This window comes from Castanea sativa, chromosome 10 (genome assembly GCF_040712315.1).
Source record: "Castanea sativa cultivar Marrone di Chiusa Pesio chromosome 10, ASM4071231v1".
In the NCBI taxonomy this organism is placed as follows: Eukaryota; Viridiplantae; Streptophyta; class Magnoliopsida; order Fagales; family Fagaceae; genus Castanea; species Castanea sativa.
The window spans coordinates 32,884,220-32,902,897 of NC_134022.1; the positions used below are offsets into that span (position 1 = coordinate 32,884,220).

General features: G+C 37.2%; 1 protein-coding gene across 2 annotated transcripts; it reads right to left on the bottom strand.

The window, feature by feature from the left end:
• Positions 1-2,331: 2,331 nt before the first annotated feature.
• Positions 2,332-18,033, bottom strand: LOC142613693 (acetyl-CoA carboxylase 1-like). Of its 2 annotated transcripts, XM_075786147.1 has the most exons (32): positions 17,829-18,033; positions 16,504-16,888; positions 15,888-16,094; positions 15,648-15,809; positions 15,350-15,442; positions 15,163-15,258; positions 14,782-14,955; positions 13,768-13,861; positions 13,481-13,668; positions 13,343-13,393; positions 13,223-13,262; positions 12,615-12,739; positions 12,409-12,525; positions 12,242-12,316; positions 12,090-12,146; positions 11,875-11,979; positions 10,912-10,998; positions 10,628-10,819; positions 10,367-10,555; positions 10,044-10,154; positions 9,868-9,954; positions 9,600-9,776; positions 8,738-8,815; positions 8,520-8,642; positions 8,007-8,276; positions 7,577-7,917; positions 6,939-7,176; positions 6,472-6,824; positions 6,163-6,376; positions 5,224-5,400; positions 2,942-5,095; positions 2,332-2,844 (listed from the first exon to the last, which is right to left on the bottom strand). In XM_075786147.1, exons 2-32 carry the CDS (start codon positions 16,876-16,878, stop codon positions 2,788-2,790), a joined length of 6,807 nt encoding a protein of 2,268 aa, XP_075642262.1. In that variant the 5' UTR covers positions 16,879-16,888; positions 17,829-18,033; the 3' UTR covers positions 2,332-2,787. The 2 variants fall into 2 exon arrangements, with proteins under 2 accessions (XP_075642262.1, XP_075642263.1); XM_075786148.1 differs by lacking the exons at positions 16,504-16,888; positions 17,829-18,033 and having other exon boundaries at positions 15,648-15,796; positions 15,888-16,049.
• Between the last annotated feature and the right edge of the window lie 645 nt (positions 18,034-18,678).

Here is an 18,678-nt window from a genome sequence, read left to right on the forward strand (position 1 = left end):
GGTAATGTTCGTTCTCAGTATTTAAAGATATTAACCAAAGAAGACTTTTCATATGAGATTCACTTACAATTATTATTTGAATAGCATCAGCATCCAATCACAAATATTAATTTGTGGGTGATTATCACTTACCAGTTAAAATTGTGCTTCTTCTTGAGAAACACTGAAAGAGGGCCCTGAACAGCACGCGCGCGCACACACAAACTCTGCTAGTTTACTCTTGTAATCTGTCTTCTAGTTTAAATTAAGCCTCGATGCAAGTTTATTTCCAGTACTTTCAGTTTTCTTCTAATACTTTAGTTTTTTGTTTAACTAAACTCTGATTGGTTCAATATAGCTTCAATTTACTATGTTATTATCGATTGTATTATTTTATTTTCGTTACACATTTAGATACAATTAATTTCATCAATTTCGAATTATGTCCAAATTACGATTGCATCATCACACCTAGGCTTAAGTCCTCTTCGCTAAAATGATACTAAATCCTCAAATCTTAACACGCCTCATTGAGGACACTTTACAATCAAACTTATTACAAACGCTAACCTCAGGTTAAAATTTTCCCATCGACCAAACATTAAAGTTTCATTTGATGAAGTCTTTTGGTAATATAATATATTGGAGGCTCGCAATTGAATTACGTCTTTACTAAGAATAAGCTTGAAATATATATTTTTTATAATAAATTTGGATTTAGAATAGGTACTCCTAACCCAAATCTATCTTTTATTAAGCTAGTGGACTGAAATGGAATGAAGTCACAGAATAGACTGAATTAGACCAAATGGATTGAAATTTGCGAAATGGACCAAATTAGACCAAATATTAAATTGAACCAAATTGACTGAAATAGACTGAATGGGCCAATGCGAACCAAAATGCTAAGCTAATATAGTTCAATAAGAACGTAGTAACAATAAATACTACATTTAAACTTATAGAGATTAGATAGATTAATGGAGGTTTGAGAAGGAAATAAATGTAATATTTCGTGCATGAACTAAATTTATATATATATATATATATATATATATATATGTGTGTGTGTGTGTGTGTGTGTGTGTGTGTGTGTGTGTGTGAGAGAGACCAAGAAAGGACTAAATAAAATTGATTCATTATACCCGACAAGGTTCAAATTCCCCTACTCCCAACTATCAAATTATCAAAAAATGAATTACACCTAATAATACGTGTCTTGTTTCTTCTTTTCTAGTTATCATAAACTTAATTCTCCACTTAATAGTATTTTGGCCCAATCGTCGTCGTCGTCGTCGTCATCATCATCATCATCATCATCATCATCATCATTATTATTATTATTATTATTATTATTATTATTATGTTTTGATAACAAGGCCCAATCATTAATTACAAGAGAATGGACCATACTCCGTTATGAAAGAGTAAGACCATCATAGTGATATTGCAAAAAAAAAAAAACAGAGAGTGCCAACACCACTGGCCAGAGTTGGTACAGCTAATAGTAATGACAAAAGAAAATTTGGATGTTCGAACCTAACAATGAAACGGCTTTACCGCTAGCTAAAATCCAACTCATAACATACAAAGAGAAACAGTTTAAATTTGATTCATCTTTAAGAAAGAGTCGTAGAGTCCTCAAAGCAAAATGTGTTTCAAGAGCAGAGAGAACTAACCAGGGAAGAATTGGAGAAAGAGAAGAGAAAGAAAGCAAAGCAAAAGGAGAAAGAGAGGAAGGAAGAGGAAAGGAAGGCCAAAGAGAAGGAGAAAAGAAAAATAGAAGAAAGTGAGAGGAAGGAAAAGGAAGAGAGAAAGAAAATAAAAAGAAGAAACAAACACAAGAGGAGATGAAGCGTAAAAAAGACACGGATAAGAAGAAACTTGAAGAACTTAAGAGAAAGGAAAGAGAGGAAAGAAAATTTGAAGCGCAAGGTGAAGAAGTAATGAACAAAGGTCCAAAAGAAAAAGTTTCAATAGTTCTTTTTGAAGTTTTGTTTTACTATTTTTAATATATAAAAAAATTATAAAGATGGATTTTTGTTTGGCATAGCATATTCATGCGTTGAAAGAGGTTATGTATTCCATTTAGACTAAAGAGTCTTATGGTTCTTAGATGTTGTTTATTTGGCATGACCAATATTGGCAGTTGGATCCAAGCCAAACCCTATGTTAAATTATCTAGCTATTAGTAGCATATGTTAAGTTCCTCAACCACCCCCCCCCCCCCCCCCCCCCCCTCTCATTTTCTAAGAAAATAGAATGGTAGATAAATATAACAAGATGAGCGAGGGAAATAAGATATCTTATTAGTTTTTTTTTTGATAAGTAAGATATCTTATTAGTTATTAGTGGCAGTCACGAATTTTCTTTTATTATTATTTTCCAATAGATAAAGAGTCCTCATGAATTCGCATTCACATATAGAATTAGCAATTTCAGAGATAATTACAAAATTATTTAAATAAAAGCTAAGGTAGATCAGCCATGAAGGGCACCAATGATACTGAACCTACAAAAGCTGGTCCTCCTTTAACTGTTGAAATATATTGGCTGACATTCTACTACAAAAGAATAGCAAAATTTACACTGTGCAGACCAATGAAACTGGTACCTGGAGTTCCTCCTCCACCTTCAATTTATGGTGAGGTTCCATATAACCAACAAAATCGTTAACCTATAGGGTAGGATAGTAGCAGTTGGATTTTAATCAACTTCCAAAAAGCTATCAAGATGTTACTGGGATTCAAGAAGCAATGGCACCAGCAATTGCAAGACCACAATCACTTGTAAAGCACCTTTTTTCTTTTAACCAAGCACCTTGCGAAGTTCTTCGATCAAATGTGCACGACTTGTTGGCTCCACCTGCAGTGATTTCAAATAATCACCCTCAGGTCACAAATTCTTTGATGATATAAACAAAAATGCTTTGGGAACAAGAAATGTTTATTTGATGGCTTACCTTGCTTAGAAGGGCAGCAAGTCCTTGAGGTAGGGCTTGCAAATCTGAAATTGAGTCACCAATATTTGTTAATTGAAGCAACACCTTTTGGACCCGTAACTGCTTAAGTTTATCCTCATAATTGCCTGTATCATCCTTCCATCTAAAGAAAGCTGCATCATCTTCCCAAGCATCTTCTCTGCCTTTTGCAATAGTAGAGTCCAAAAACCAGTTCTTGACCAAGTCCAATGAGGATTTATGAGACAGTTGGTCACCAGCAGCATTAGTTACAGTCTTGACCAGTGACTCTTCAGCAATTCTCCTACGCAATCTCCTGTAGAAGAAAGAACGAGAGTTTGCCCAGTCCACAACTTCTCTAATTACCTGTTTTGCAGCCATCCTCAGTGAAGTATCATGTAGTTCAGCAAATTTGGTGGCTATCTGGGTGTACACAGGCAAAAGCTGCTTCTCACGGGTTTGTATCTGTTGCTGCAGAGATTCAACCATCCCATGGGCCTCAGTGCTGATCCTGGCTTCCTGAAGTTTTGCCTTCAGATTAATCAGTTGTTGATCAAGCCTACCCATGCACTCCAGCAGCTCCTTTGTTCTAAATTTTATCTCAATCATTCCTTCTGGCTCAAGGACATTACCTTTAGCTGTTCGATCAGCATACATTTCAATGTGGTCTGAATTGATCCGACTGTCTACAACCACCCATGCCCCACCACGAAGCTCACCCATCATTGGAATGTATACAAAAACGGGCTGCTTGTATGTTCTAAGATTCTCAACAATGGTTGATCCAGCCTGAAGGATTCCTTCAAAAAGATCCCTCTGCCCACCTGAAAAGCCTCTCCAGTTGGCAAGAATAAAAAGCGGGAGCTCTTCTCTGTTGAAATCCAACAATGCTTGGGCTGTCTTACTTGCAGAATCAGGAAACCATACCTGTCCAGCCTGAGGGACAACCCTCTCATGTGAATCAAGCTGGCCTGGGTCAGCAGGTATAACTTGCATGACTGTCTGTGTCTCAACAGCAACTATCCCTACAGGGATCCCCCCAAGCTTAGCCCTTCCTGTAACTACAGTTCTTGCCCAGCCTTCTAAAGTCTCAACAAAGCTGTCCTTGTCAAAGATACCTCCCATCCACTTTCCACTACCATCCAAAGCACCAGAAATAGCAGCACGTGGATCACAAGAGTTTTCAGGGAGGTACTCAACAGACCTTTCTGGAGGATCTGATGGACTTAGAATGGGAAGTGCACCACCCACGTGGGGAGGAATATAGCTTAGCCACTTCAAGATAGCTGATATACCTTCAAGATCATCTGAAACTGTTAGATGAACTACCCCATTAGTTGCCATAATTTTGGGTCCACCGAGTTGCATGTGCGAGCTGTATACTTCCCGGCCCAGAAGCTTGTTTAGTGCAGAGAAACCAGTTAGAATTATGGGCTGATCAAGCCTCTGTATGCACCGCATCCCAAGCCGAGCTAGATAAGCACCAATTCCAACAGTTCTGCCCGTCACATATGTTAAGGTAAATGTTTCCTTGTATGCCCTTGAATATGCACCAGCAATGGCCCCACTTCCAGTTAAGTTCTCAACCCCCAAGCCATCCTCCTTCCCCACAATGGTATCTACAACCCATCTGATTTCCCCACTGGCCAGCTTTATTTCATGTGCTATTACAGATGATCCAATCCGAGCATAATCCTTGGGGGTTAAATATACATACTGGAAACCACGCTCAGGGCTTGATTCATCAGACCAACCAACTTTAAAGCAGGTTTTGACTTCATCAGCTACCCCAATACGGGCGCCAGAGTTTGCTGCTAAATAAATTAACGGTAGTTTCTTAGTGCAAGCAAGATCAGTTACTGCAAGGAAGAATGCATCCTCTCTTGGGCCAAAAGAACCAGCTTTGAACGTCACATCATTTGCTACAACCAGTATTGTCCTTCCAGCAGGGAACTCAGGGGTAGACATTTCCATGGTCCAGGCTACCATGCCAACATCATTGAGGGCAGGTAGACGCTCCACAGGAACAAGAGGAGTACCCCAGGCACCTCTTTTGTCAGCAAATTTGAGTTCTGTGACTCTGAGAAGTTTATCCTTGGCTTTCTTAGAACCTGGAAATTGGGATGCCCATGACTGCTCCAAGGCCGTCTCAAATGCCTGCAAGCAACATTTTTCAGGTAAACATTTGATCTGCTTCTTATATCTTTGCAAAATGGGGACGAGAGAGAGAGAGAGAGAGGACAAAGCTAACAAAATTAGTGTTATATTTAGAGCATGGTGCTCACCAGTGGAAAATCATAGCAGTAAGTGGTGCTGCTTTTCCTGGCCGAAAGACGTTTTCGATCAAGAGTTCCCAAAGGCTGATACTGTGCATTCACTGCTACACCATGCAGAGGACCCAAATCAGAGACTGAATGGTAGACCTCTCTGTGTGTGCTGGTATCCTCTAGTTCTCGATATATCTGAATATTGTATCGAACAACAGTATAATAACAATTTATGGAAAAACTCACAACATTTAGATATTTAATTAACACAGGAACATTTCTATTACCATTGACTTTACTAAATCTGTAAATATAATATCCCAAATATATGAATGTTACTACATGAAATACTATTTTCTGGACTATCAACACTGATGAAGCCAAACTACCCTTGACTACCTTTGTATACACATTAATGTTGTCCTTCCTAATGTAGATCATGCTTTTCATACAGTTCTCAAATTCATCCATAGAATATAAGCAAAATACATTATTGGAACAGATAAGTACTGTCCAATCAGTGTTCAGGAGATTTGGTTTTCATAGAAAGGTATGCTTCTAGCAAATTGTTTGATTACCAAAGCCTTTCGGCCAAAGGATTTTAACCAGGTCTAACATGACAAACTTAACCATTCAGTTGGTCAGGCATCCCCAATATGTTACATTAATCAGATCATACAAACCAACTCATGGGATTTGCAAATTCTTACTGCTGATGCCAACCATGGATCTATTTGTCAATTACATCTTTATACCTAGTAGATAACAAAATGACCCATAAGAGAAACTTAAGGTCTATGATCAATCTGAGTTTGACCAGTGATGCTAATCACTGATACCTATATGGGCCACTATCTAGCATGCATTTGCAATCCAACCTTTACATACTTGGCATTGGAAAATCATTTCTGGGTGGAAACCTTTTCTTAGACAACTGTAAATAATATACACACTTACATGTACTGTGCAGGTGTGACCAGTCACATTTGTCACCACAACCCTCCAAGCACCATTTGCCGGTCCAGGAGATGCCATCCAAAGCTTCACTTCCCACTGACAAACTCCTAACCTATGCATTCTTACACCTACAGATGCATGAATTTCATGTGCCAGCTCCTTCAAGATCACCTCCACAGCACTTTCTTCTTGCTCAGCATCTATGTCAACTCCCCTGGCAAGAATATCTTAATTGTAAGACCCCAGAAAGGAATTTCACCATCTTATTCTGGAAGAAAAGACAATGAATAGGAAGATAGATATATTTACTTGGGGTAAGGCACAAGATCACTTATTTGCTGCTCGCGTACAATATAAAGGTACATATGGGCATGGTCAGATTTGAGAGTAGCATTGTGTGCATTAAGCTCTAACTCCTCCATTGCAGCCATTAAGGACCTCAAAATACTCCTTGAAGTAAAAGACATAGCCCATTGGCTAAGTGTTGTTTGTGTGTCCAACCGTTGATATGATGTAAGCCCTTCATTTGATGTAGACTGTCTTACAAATGTTCTGAGGAACATTCTTTGGATTGGTAATGGCTTGTCCACAACAGAGTACAAATGCCATTGACGGTCCCGGGATGGGGTATACTGTATATTTTCATAGCCTTTAAGCTTGTCCTGGATCAAATCAGATGTTGATAATTTATCAGACCAAAAGTCCATGGGGAATTGATGTGTTTTCTTTTTCAATTTTTAACTATATACAGAGGGCTGAACCAGATATTTACTAACCAATTCAAGGTAAATGGATAGAGGTGGCTCCAGGTGACGCAATAGAGGCTCTTCCTCATAATATAACTTTTCTGCTGACCAGTGGAAGGAGTGCCTCATAGGGGCTCGCCCTTCATCCCTCTGTATGATACAGCTTATTACCCCAACACCTGCAGTTCGTAGGCTAGAGCCTACTTCTTTCTCTTTAAGTATTTTGGCTAACTTGTTAATTCTCTCTTGAGCCTGATCTTCATCACCACTGTAAATCATCAAGAGATAATTCTAGTTCAGAAGGGACACTTTTATATCAAAAGGTTCTAATCACCAGACTGAAAGTCTGAAACTTTGTCTATCTGGCACATGTTTGACATGAAGAAAGAATAAAGGGGCATGAAGAAGAAAAAAAATAGAAAAAAGGGCGAAAAACCTCTCAGCCATTGCTTGTTATTCAGGATAGGGTAGTCAAGTGATCTAAATTATATATGAATTCAATTCAAAGTCAATAAGGTATTATCAGATGTTGAACAAATATGCAGCAATGCTATTGCTAGCCCATTAATCCTAAATGAATTTTCAGTGCCTACATGATACATAAATAAATTACTATTTACATTTTAAGGTAACAGATTTTAGTGTAAGTACAAAGGGCGTTACACTACCTATCCTGAAGTAAACTCATCTGATTGTTGATGCCCGCCAATGCAATATGCATCATATTACCAAAGCTAGCAGGTTCTACTGATCCATTTGGAGCTGCTTCATTAAGGTTATGGGTTGTTTCCTTCAGTGCAGCATTAATAATTGATGGAAGAAATTGGAGTGATTTGGTAATAACCATGGCCCCCCATTTTCGCTCACTGTGTTTCTCAACCAGTGGTTGCTCAGACATTAGATCTTCAGTCCCATTCTTTCTCGCAATGTGCTCCTCTAAAAACTCCCATGAAGCAATAAGACCAGATCTGTGCCACTGCATCCTTACACTCCCCTTTACAAGATAGGGCTGATAACAGATAGACAAAGAGTTAATCAAGAAAATCATTGAAAAAAAAAATGAAAATAAGTTCACAGTTACAAGAGCTTAAATCATACCTGGTATAGCCTACGAACATAAGTCTCCACAACCCGCCTTTGAAGGGTGTGATCACTGTGATCAAATAGACCTACAAGGGCATCTTCAACTGCCAAAGGAGCACTCACAAGATCCTCCATTCTTTCATTAATGGCACTTTTCCTTTTGGGAGTATCCATATTTTCACCATCCTCGGTAAACATCTCTAATTCAGAAAGACTTCTAGCTATGCTGGAACGAAGTTCACTCAGTTTGGTTTGTTCCAGCAGTTGACTTGCCTTTAGTGCCAACTGCATAAACAAGTGTATAAGGACTCTGTTTAAATGGAAAAAAATAAACTACTCCGGTAAATGGAAAAAAACAATTATCACTGCAAAATGTCGTAATGGAAGATCAACCAACAAGAGAAAACAATAATCCTCTCCCCATGGGAGAGTAAAAAGTGATTCTTTACATTCTAAAATGGTTGAGCATAGACAAATACATCTTAAAGTTAATTGTTTATGCTTGAGTAACTCTATGCAAAGCCCAACCTCAGAATAATTTGTATGGTTTAGTGCAGAGAACCGGATTAGTATATCCCTGTATGCAGCAGGATTAGGGTAAACAAGTTGTTCCATTAGTTGTAGTATCAGCTTATTTTTACTCCTGACACCCTGCAAGCAAACAAAAACATGTGGTACAATTACAAATAATGTTATGGAAAATCAAAATACAAGGGCAAGACAGCTGAGCATGTTATAATTAGTACCTGATGAGAAATCACGATGTCCACAACCTTCAAAAGATCTTTCTTATATTGAAGTCGAAGACGTTCAATTACATCAGCCTGGACAAGCAATTGTCAATGAAAATTCTAAGTAGCAAATAATGAATAAAAAAATTCAAATTTGTGGAATCACACCCTAAGTTCCTGACACTTTTGGCTTTGCAAGAATTGATAATTAGTTTGAGGGCTAAAGAACAAGCTTGAAGGTACATGGACTAGACTTTGATGATTTTCACTAGCGAGCATCAATCCAACTTCAAAAGTTATCAAGATAACCAAAAAATTGTTGTGAATTCAAACAATTGTTCGAATTATAAGAGCACAGTGAAAATACCCTAATTGATGGAGTTATGAAAGTAGCAAAAAAAGAAGAAGAAGAATAAAGAGTGTACTATAAGAAAAAAGAAATTTGTTGTAGCCATTTCTTATTTTTGGGGCAAAGTCTTTGTTGTTAAAAGAGAGTATTATAAATGATCAATGAGCATATTTTGCTTAATCTAGAAGATATGAAAAGATAGGGAGACAACAATTGAGGAATTTATTTAATATAAGGAAAACCAGAATCCAGTCAGACAATTCAATTTTGGATATCACAAGAACTCTAATCCAGTCAGACAATTCAAGTTGGGACATCACAATACTTAAAAGAACAACAGAGGCTCTGGGAGAGCAGACAAAGAATATAACTAGAAGCTTTGAAATTAAAATTCTAATGCTTCAATCAAAGCCAGTAATATTTATAGCAAGCCATATTGGTGTTGGCAGTATTAATATGCAGCAAAACCTAGGGCATTATCATTTTTAACATTGAAGAACAATTTGTGTTCCATACTGACAAATTTACCTGGATATTGTCACTGAACAATTCTTCGACTGACAAATACTCTTCAAAAAGCGACTGAACAATAACACGGGCATGACTCTCTCTTCCACCCTCGTAAGACTTCACGAGACTCATCAAAGGTTCAACAAGCCTTTCTTGGGTTCCCTTTTCTTTATCAGGACAGGAAGATAGATGGGCCTGCCACAAAAGGCACATAACTTTAGTGTATTACAATGTAAGGAAAAGAACATGAATGTTAGTATGAGGAATTTGAAATAGTAAAACTCACTTCCAAAACAGCTCGTAATAATTTGGCAGGGAAATCAACATTCTGGGAGCTTGAAATCCCCTCGAATGCCTTATATTTTGATTCCAACTGAAAATTTTACATGGGTGAGAGAAAACTATAGTACAGTCACTATGTGAGCATAAAACTGTATAGGAGACCTAAAAGATAGTTATTACCTCAGTCTTGAGATCTTTTGGGAGGCGGGTCGCCAGAACAGCCAAGCATTCTTGCCATTGAAGGAAAGGGAGTTCAGGACTATCGAGGCAATTGAGCAAGCTTTGCACAACCTGAGACAGTCAAACCATTTGATAAGACTGGTCTTGAGACAAGTTTAGTATAGATAGGTAGTAGTAACACAGTCTAATAAATGAGATAATAGAATACTCTCATGTGCAAGACGCCAAAGCTCGGAACTCAAAACATAAAGGAATGAATTATGGATTCAGAATATTGTTCAAAGCTCTAAATCATGATGGAAACAGGAAAAAATAGTACTTACTTCATCTATGTTGTGCTCATAACCTGCAAGAATCATCCGGGCTGCATTTAAACTTGCGGCGCATCTCTGATGAACTTTACCAGAAATTGCAGTTGGAGGCCCCAGGACTGGGAAGCTCCCATGGAAAGGCTCTGCTTTTCTTACAGCTGAAGGATCATCTAGATCAAGCCTAGCTATAAGTTCACCAGCCTACAAAAAATTGACTTCTTAACTTCTGTCAAAATTGAATATTTTATACTTCTTCTGTTGAACATGATTTACCTGCATAGCTTGGCCTTCTGACATTTTGAAGTGGACAAGTCCAGAAGCGGGTGAAAGAAGAGGCATACACATCTTCATAACCTCAACCTCTGCATAAGGTGTGTCAGCATCAATATGACTACCATCTGCAACCAGATACCTCAGCAGTTTGCATGGTGTTTCTGCTATTAACTTAGATGGATCATGATCATTCTGGATATAACATAGAACAATAATTAATCTCACCATGCTTGTAGAAGAGGAAAGAAAAGGTAGGACATGAGGGAAGAAAATATTGGGGGAACCTGAAGCAAGCAAGTCCTTCCATCAATGAGAAGGCGAGTTCCAGCTGCTTCTTCCTCTGCATATATAACATGACTGTTTCCATCCAACTGTAAAAAAGATGGAGCTACCAGTTACACTTCTGAAATGTTGGAAATATGAAATGTAATAAAAGACCACTTTAACTGCAAGGCCCACCACGGTAGACCTACCTCCAAACCCATTTATTAGCCTGTAATGAAATAATCTTCCTTCACCACACAAATACTAGAATAAGAGAATAGGCTTTGGCTTAGTAGATTAAGAAAGACAATTTTTCTTCTTGTCAAGGTATGGGTTTAACCCATGAATTGGACACATAGCATGACTGCAGTCTAGACAAGTCTTATCAAGTAAACATAGTATTGTCACATATTGACACAAGAATTGTGGGTTTTTTAATATGGTGCTGCTTCTATCAATAGGAACCTAGTTAACCATATATAGCAGTCAATCATTTTTAACACATAGAAAGCTGTCTTGCCTAATACTTCTGATGTGATGCACTGATTAATTTTAGAGCTAAGTTAATGTGGTTCATAAAATAGCACCTTCCCAAGTCCAAAAGACGTATCCATCCCATTTACAATTTGCAGAAACTAATAAATAAGGGGAACATACTTTGTGCAAAAGCAACTATAAATGTACATTGCAAAGCCAGGTTAAAAGGATCCACACACACACATATAAAAAACATATATATTTGACATAAGACAGACTCACACACACAAATTTACAGACATATATTTGACTACTTCGTAACAAGTTTATGATGTGTGATTACATTCACAAAATGTTAAAAGTACTAAGAGTTTGCATATCTTATTGGCTTCCTTTGAGCATACTCATACATACACAATCTAAATATAAACAGCTATAAGCAAGAGCACAAAGACCCATGTAGCTAGTACAAATAAATACAAACATGTTCTAAAGAAAAAACTTGCCTGCATCAATAAACCTCCATCACGTAAAGTATGAATCTCTGCTTCAATCTCCGAATCATTCATCCTCAATCTATAGCTTCCTGGTCCCCCCCTAACCTTGTCAATCTAGAAACAGATTTCCACCATGTTGGTAAAATATATTAACCATCCCTATGAGACAAAAGTCTACAAAATTACTGACACAATAAAGGATTCCTTTACAATGGCACACATACCGTATATTTGCTTCCTTCAATGTTCAAGGACACTTGAGAGTGGACAAGCGATATATGCTGCAACAAGGATCAGCAAAGATAAATACAAATAAGAATTAGTTAACATGACACCAGAATTAGGACCCTTAATAGAGTATTATTTATTGCAATACCTTGGGTGGGATTTGCCCCTTCTCAAGATAACCAATGTAATCTGAAACCACAGCTGCACTGCTTGAAGATGCTTTCTGAGTTGGACATAATAGAAAACATAAGCTATCTTATTCTATGGCATGATACCTCTAGAAACCAGAAAATAAAACAAAATAGTTGTGCTTACAAACAGAGATCCTCCAACAACAGACAGATACCAAGGAGGCCTTTCTGCTCTAACTCGCATAGCAATTCTACTGTCCAACCAGCCGGTGTGGATTTTATTTTCTCTGTAATCTGAAGCCTGCATAACATTTTTACTACTGTTAGAATGTTTCCTTTATTTTTCTTTTAGGATGGATAGGATGGGTAGTCAATAAGTGAGAAGTTTACATGCAAAAGATCAATTGTATAATCAACATTGGTTCGAATCTCTCCCCGAATTTGAATCTCCTTCAGACCAAGCACCATGTTTGCAATAGCTAGAGCTCTGGACTCCCCAAATGCAAAAACATGTCCTGAGATATGACTCAAGGATTTTAGCAATAGACACTCTTATGACAAATAAAGATACATGCATTGGAATACTTATGTACGCAATATATCCTATCCTAGAAAGATAGCCATCGTTTAGAATTACAAGTTACAAATAAGTAACACAATTGAATATCTTCATTGAGGATAAAGTTGGTCCATATCTAAATTACAACATTAATGAGTCAATGAACCGCATTAAAAGTTATTGTGGATACACTCAATCTGCAGGCATTTTATTAGTCATTAAACAGACTTTAAAGATCTTCTGAAGCAACTCAAGGTATGAGGATTTTAAATATTGCCCCAACATAGATCCTTAAAAGAGAAAAAAATTGCTCAAGCAGCGAGGAGGATCAGACACAGAATAATTTAAATTCAACATGAGCCATTTTTTGTTTGTTATATCTTGATTTTAGAAAATCAAAGTTATCAAATACTCACACCATTCGTTAGTTAATACTTACCAAACTGAGAATCTGAGAATTCATGAATTCCTCCTCCAGACTGTAAATCACAATGTCAATCACAATTCAGTCTGAAACTTCGAAGATAAGTCCACACACAATTAGACAATAAAAATTTACCTTAACAGAGAAGTATGCCCACACATTTGGTTTGCTTTTAAAACTCAGCTCCTGTGCAAAGTGTAAAACTCAATACAGGTTTTTAATATAAGGAAATAAATGCTCAAACTGAGACTACCATGAACCTTGGAGGCTAACCTGTACTTTCCCACTTGTAGGCTTAAAACCATCATCCGGGTCCTCACTTGTCACACGCACAGCTACGCAATGACCTTTTGGCCTTGTAGACTCTGCCTTGTCAAAATCAAATGGGGTGGCAAGAGCTGACGTTTTCCTCCAAGCATCATATCCTCCACCATATTCCTTTCCATAAAATCTCCTTATCTCTAATCAAATAAGTTACATGAACACAGAAGGTGAAAAACTTTAAGTTGATGGTGGAGAAATAAAACTTGAAGAAATTCTGAAATACAGTAAGAACATACCAGGAATCTGCCAGAGAGGGATGCCCATTCCAACTGCAACTTGGGCTGCTGGTAGATTGACTTCAGCAATCCACTCAGTCACAGGGTGCTCCACCTATATCAGGATAAATTTATAGGACATTTAGCTGTGCTTATCAAGTGAGACATAATAGCATCATCAATTTACGTTCAAACATCCAGATGAACCTCTTATAAGGATAGCAGGGTGTGTTTAGCATTGCATTAAGAGGGGAGAAAAGGAGCGTTGAGGGGGCTTAAAGCTCTTTAGCAAAAAATTTCACCCATTTGGCAATTTTGCTAAAGAGCTTTTCTCCCCCCTTAAAGCTGGGGAAAAGAACTCTGGGAATTCCAAGTTTTAGCATTACAACTCTTCTGTACATTGTTCCAACTTTTAATAAAACTAAAGAATGAAAGAAACGCTGATGCATATTTATCAAATTAACACCCGATGCCCACCCATTTTGAGAGAGAGAGAGAGAGATCATAATATTGACAATTAAATATAGGCAAGTAATATTAATTATGAATAATATTAATTGAGTTCAATTATGAAAATAAAATATATAAAAAACACTTTTATTATGTCTTATCTTGTCATTTCTCACATCTAAAATTCTTTATCAATTTGGTTACCAAACTGGTGTAACAGATTCAAAGCACTTTATCATTGTAATTTTCCAATTGCTCCAAATGCGAAAGAGCTTTTCAGTTTAAGCTCTTTATCAAAAAAGCTCTACAGCTTAAGGCTTTACTTTTTACAGCAATCCCAAACGGGCACTTAAACCGCTTGCAAGAGGTTATATGGCCTAAATTGTGTTAGCACACAAAATAATTTTAGTAGATTCTCTTAACTGCCAGAAGCCTCACAATGGTTTTATATCTATTCTGGGTCTATGCATCAAATATCTGTTGCAAAATAGCGCTCCAGTAAACAGACCCAAAAGGAGAATATAAAGAATTCATAAGAATGACAGCGATTACACCTGAATTAAGGTTAGAACAAATACCACATACCTGCAAGCGAGGGTTGAGCTCTAAGAAATAGTACTCGCCAGAGTCCATACTGTAGAGATACTCAACAGTAGCTGCTCCAACATAGTTTACACATTTAGCTAACCTTCTAGCAGCCTGCTCAAGCTTTTTTACTGTTTGTAGAGGTGCTACAGTAATTGGACCCTCCTCAATAATCTGTTTAACATAGAAGACCAAATTAGATCAATAAGAGAATATACCCAGGATGACACCATGCATTAAAAATTTTTGGAGATAAAAAAAATATGAAAGAAAGAGAGACAAAGTAACATAAATTCATGAATTTGTAATGATAAACACAAGAAAGCCATTTGCTTCCGAAAAAGCAATTAATTAAATTTGCCATATAAGAGATGAGCTTACCTTCTGATGCCTCCTTTGAACACTGCAATCACGGCTATGCAAAGCCGCAACATTTCCATACTGATCACATAGTAACTGTACTTCTAAATGCCGGCTCTAATTACAAATCACCAAATGGATAGTCAGAATATGATCTAGACTATAGCAGCTCTGGTCATTTAGATTGAAATTCAGTAGATTATCTAACCTGGGAAGCAAGCTTCATTATGAATATTGGCGAGCCTGGAACTTCACCCTGAACTTGCTTGAATAGTGCCCTAACTTCATCATCATTATGAACCTAGAAAATTCATGCAAAGCAAATTACTTCAGTTACATTGTTAAGGCTTGTAGAGTTAGTACCTTGACATGACAAGTAACTAATTAGTTTTACTTATACCCAACAACTTACACACACTTTGTCCATATAAGGGATAAAATACTGTGAAATATTAGTTATGGAAGATTATATAAGTTGTCTGATTATTATCGCGCATAAAACAAACCTTTCTTATGCCTTTGCCGCCGCCGCCCCAAGATGCCTTGATCATTGCAGGGTAACCTACAACCTGACAACTCGCAATTGCTTCCTCTGTGGTAGAGACACATGCTTCCCTATATAATTCTTCTGGAACTAATTCCAAGCAACTTGCTGCTGAAGTTTTAACCTGGAAGACAGATATTAGATGTGTAATGACCTTGCAAATAAATAATAGAGCGCAATTTTAAAGAGTAAAAAGGTTTACATGAGAGCCACTCCATGGAAGGGTGGGGACTTCTGCTGCTTGAGCAATCAATGATGAACCAATCTTATCTCCCAATGCTGCCATAGATGTAGCTGGAGGCCCAAGAAATATGATTCCCTTTGCAATCAACGCATCTGGCAGCTCAGGGTTCTCAGATGCATGGCCCCAACCAGGCCAAACTGCATCAACATGGGTTATCTCTGCCATCTGGGTATTGAATTACAATTTATCAGGAAAACATAAAACGTCAATATTGATTCATGAATAATTTAACTAACTATAATTATCAAACCACTAGCCAGGACAATTAAACTATTTCTAAGAAGAAGAAAAAAGCTACCCAAAAAAAATCCATTACAACTTCCTGACTACTTGATACAGACCTCATATTTTTTGTTCAACTAATTAGCCTTGTCCAGTTCTATTATACGCTTTTTATCTACATGAAAAATCAATAGTTTGTGTAAATTAATATTAAAATAAATGAGAGTGATCACATTTCTTCAGCTAGAAAGTGCCTATATTGTTTTGTATTTTGGCTTTTTTGTTACAATTATGGTAGTCATCAACAAAGGGAAAACTCAAAACTGCACAACACAGGGTTTATGATACATACCTCTACAATAAGTTGGACATTGGCATAGTTATTATTATTGGTCCCACCAGGAACTTCCACAAACTGATAAGCAATTCTAATATGTTCTGCATTGATTCTCATGTCCTCTGGAGTAGCCATGGCTACCAACAGGATTGCTTTCTCTGTGCCAAATGTTTCATAAGCCCATGTTCTAACACTACGTATAAACTTGACAGCCGCCATTCCATTGTTTGCAATTAAAATACTGTGGATTGGTTTCTTTCCTCCAAGAGCATGGCAGAATTCATCAACTTCAGATATTGTAGCAGGGTTCCTGATAGAAACCAACCCATTTGCATACCCATTCACACGCCCTACACCAGCCATTGTGGATCTCCTTTGAGATTCAGACATGCTGCCCTGCCTGAGAATATGCAAGCAATAGTTCAGGGGACTGGAAGTGTAAGAAACAAATTGAATTTCTATGAGTCACTTCATTCTTCAACAAGGAAAATGCTAAGGCTACTACTAATTTTACCACAAACTGACATGGCAATAAATGTGAATGGTGCCACTTCAACAATATAATAAACGTCTGAATTACTTCTTTGTGATCAGTGAGAGTTTGTAAGACTTATGCAGTAAAATTTTTAGAATCCCTAGCATAAGTCCATCAACAAACTTATGCATACAAATTTGGAAGAAAAGCTACTCTAATAATCACTAGGCCTTCCATAATTGACTTGTTTCTTCCAGGGAATCAAATTCAAGTGAACAACAAAGTCTACCAAAATTTTCTAAATTAAGTCCAATTTAACAGCAAATATTAACAAAAAAAAAATACACTAAGTGAGCTAAGGATGCGTCTGGTTGCAGATAATTGGACTAATATTGAATTCCGATTTTGTGGCATTAGGAACTCTTCCTTTCACCGTTAACCTTTTTCAGTAAACTCAGAATATGCATAATTACACTCAACCCCAAATCCATTGTTCCATTAATTATATTATCCAATTCTACTTTGGAGCAAACAAACACACCTAAGGCAAAAGTTTCTCAGGTGCAGTATCAAATAAACATCGATTGCAACGAAAAGGGCACCAACCAAATGATAAAAAACGCATTTCTAACAACATAGGACCCGCAAAAAGGTAGTAAATATAGATTCCCAAATCCACCCAACCGACAAAAGTTCCATAACCAACTCCAAACTATAATTAACCGGTTTAGCTATCTCTTCCTGAAACACCAATAACATAGCCAAAAAGATAAAGACCCATTACCCAAATCAGACTTAAAAGATTCAATTACAACTACCCAGGAGAGAATTCATAAAAAAGACAAGAAAGAAATGGGCCACAGACCTTGGAAAAATAGGTAACAGCAGCTGGAATTTTTTATAGCTGTGATCAATTAGCTTCAAAATGCTTTCTGGGTATAAAGCATTGCAAATGAAGAAACGGAATTTTGAAAAAACAAAGACCCGGAATTATTGGGTTTGTGCATATGAATGTGATCATGCACTAGCAACACAATGAATTGCAGAGAGAGAGAGAGAGAGAGAGAGAGGTTGGTTTGGTTTCTGGACAGAACCAGAGTTGGGACCTTAAAAGGTATACATTAGCCTTTAATGAGAGATGCACGTGGTATCTGCCACTGCCACACCGCTCTCGTTTATAGTTGTAGTAGCTCCCAGCTACCCTCCTCTTCTCTCAAATCATTCATGCGGGTCCAAAACCAAAAACGACTCAAACTGGTCATTTTCCCTCTCTCTCTTTCTCTCTCTTAAAACTAATTTTTTGGGTTAACCAACACATGAAAGAAAGCGAATTCTTTTTACATCAAAAAAAAAAACCCACACATGACATCATATGAATGAATCAATTTTCTAAGGAGTTGGTCTTGACTGTGAGTTGGGTGGTGTAGTCGACCAACCCTTCCTCCTATTATTAGATGTGTCACATTTCAAGCCATACTCCTCTAGTCCTCTTACTCTTCCTACTTTTTTTTTTTATTTCTTCTTCTAAAAGCGATAGTTTAGATTTTTATTTATTTTTATTTAAGTTATAACTAATCTCTTTTTTGAGTTCTCGCATAATTTTTGTGCCACAAATTTAACATAACAGATTATGAGAAAGTGTTTGTCATTTCATTTTAATTACCTTAAAATTATGGTAAAAGTTGTGACACATTAATTGACTAAATATTTTTGTT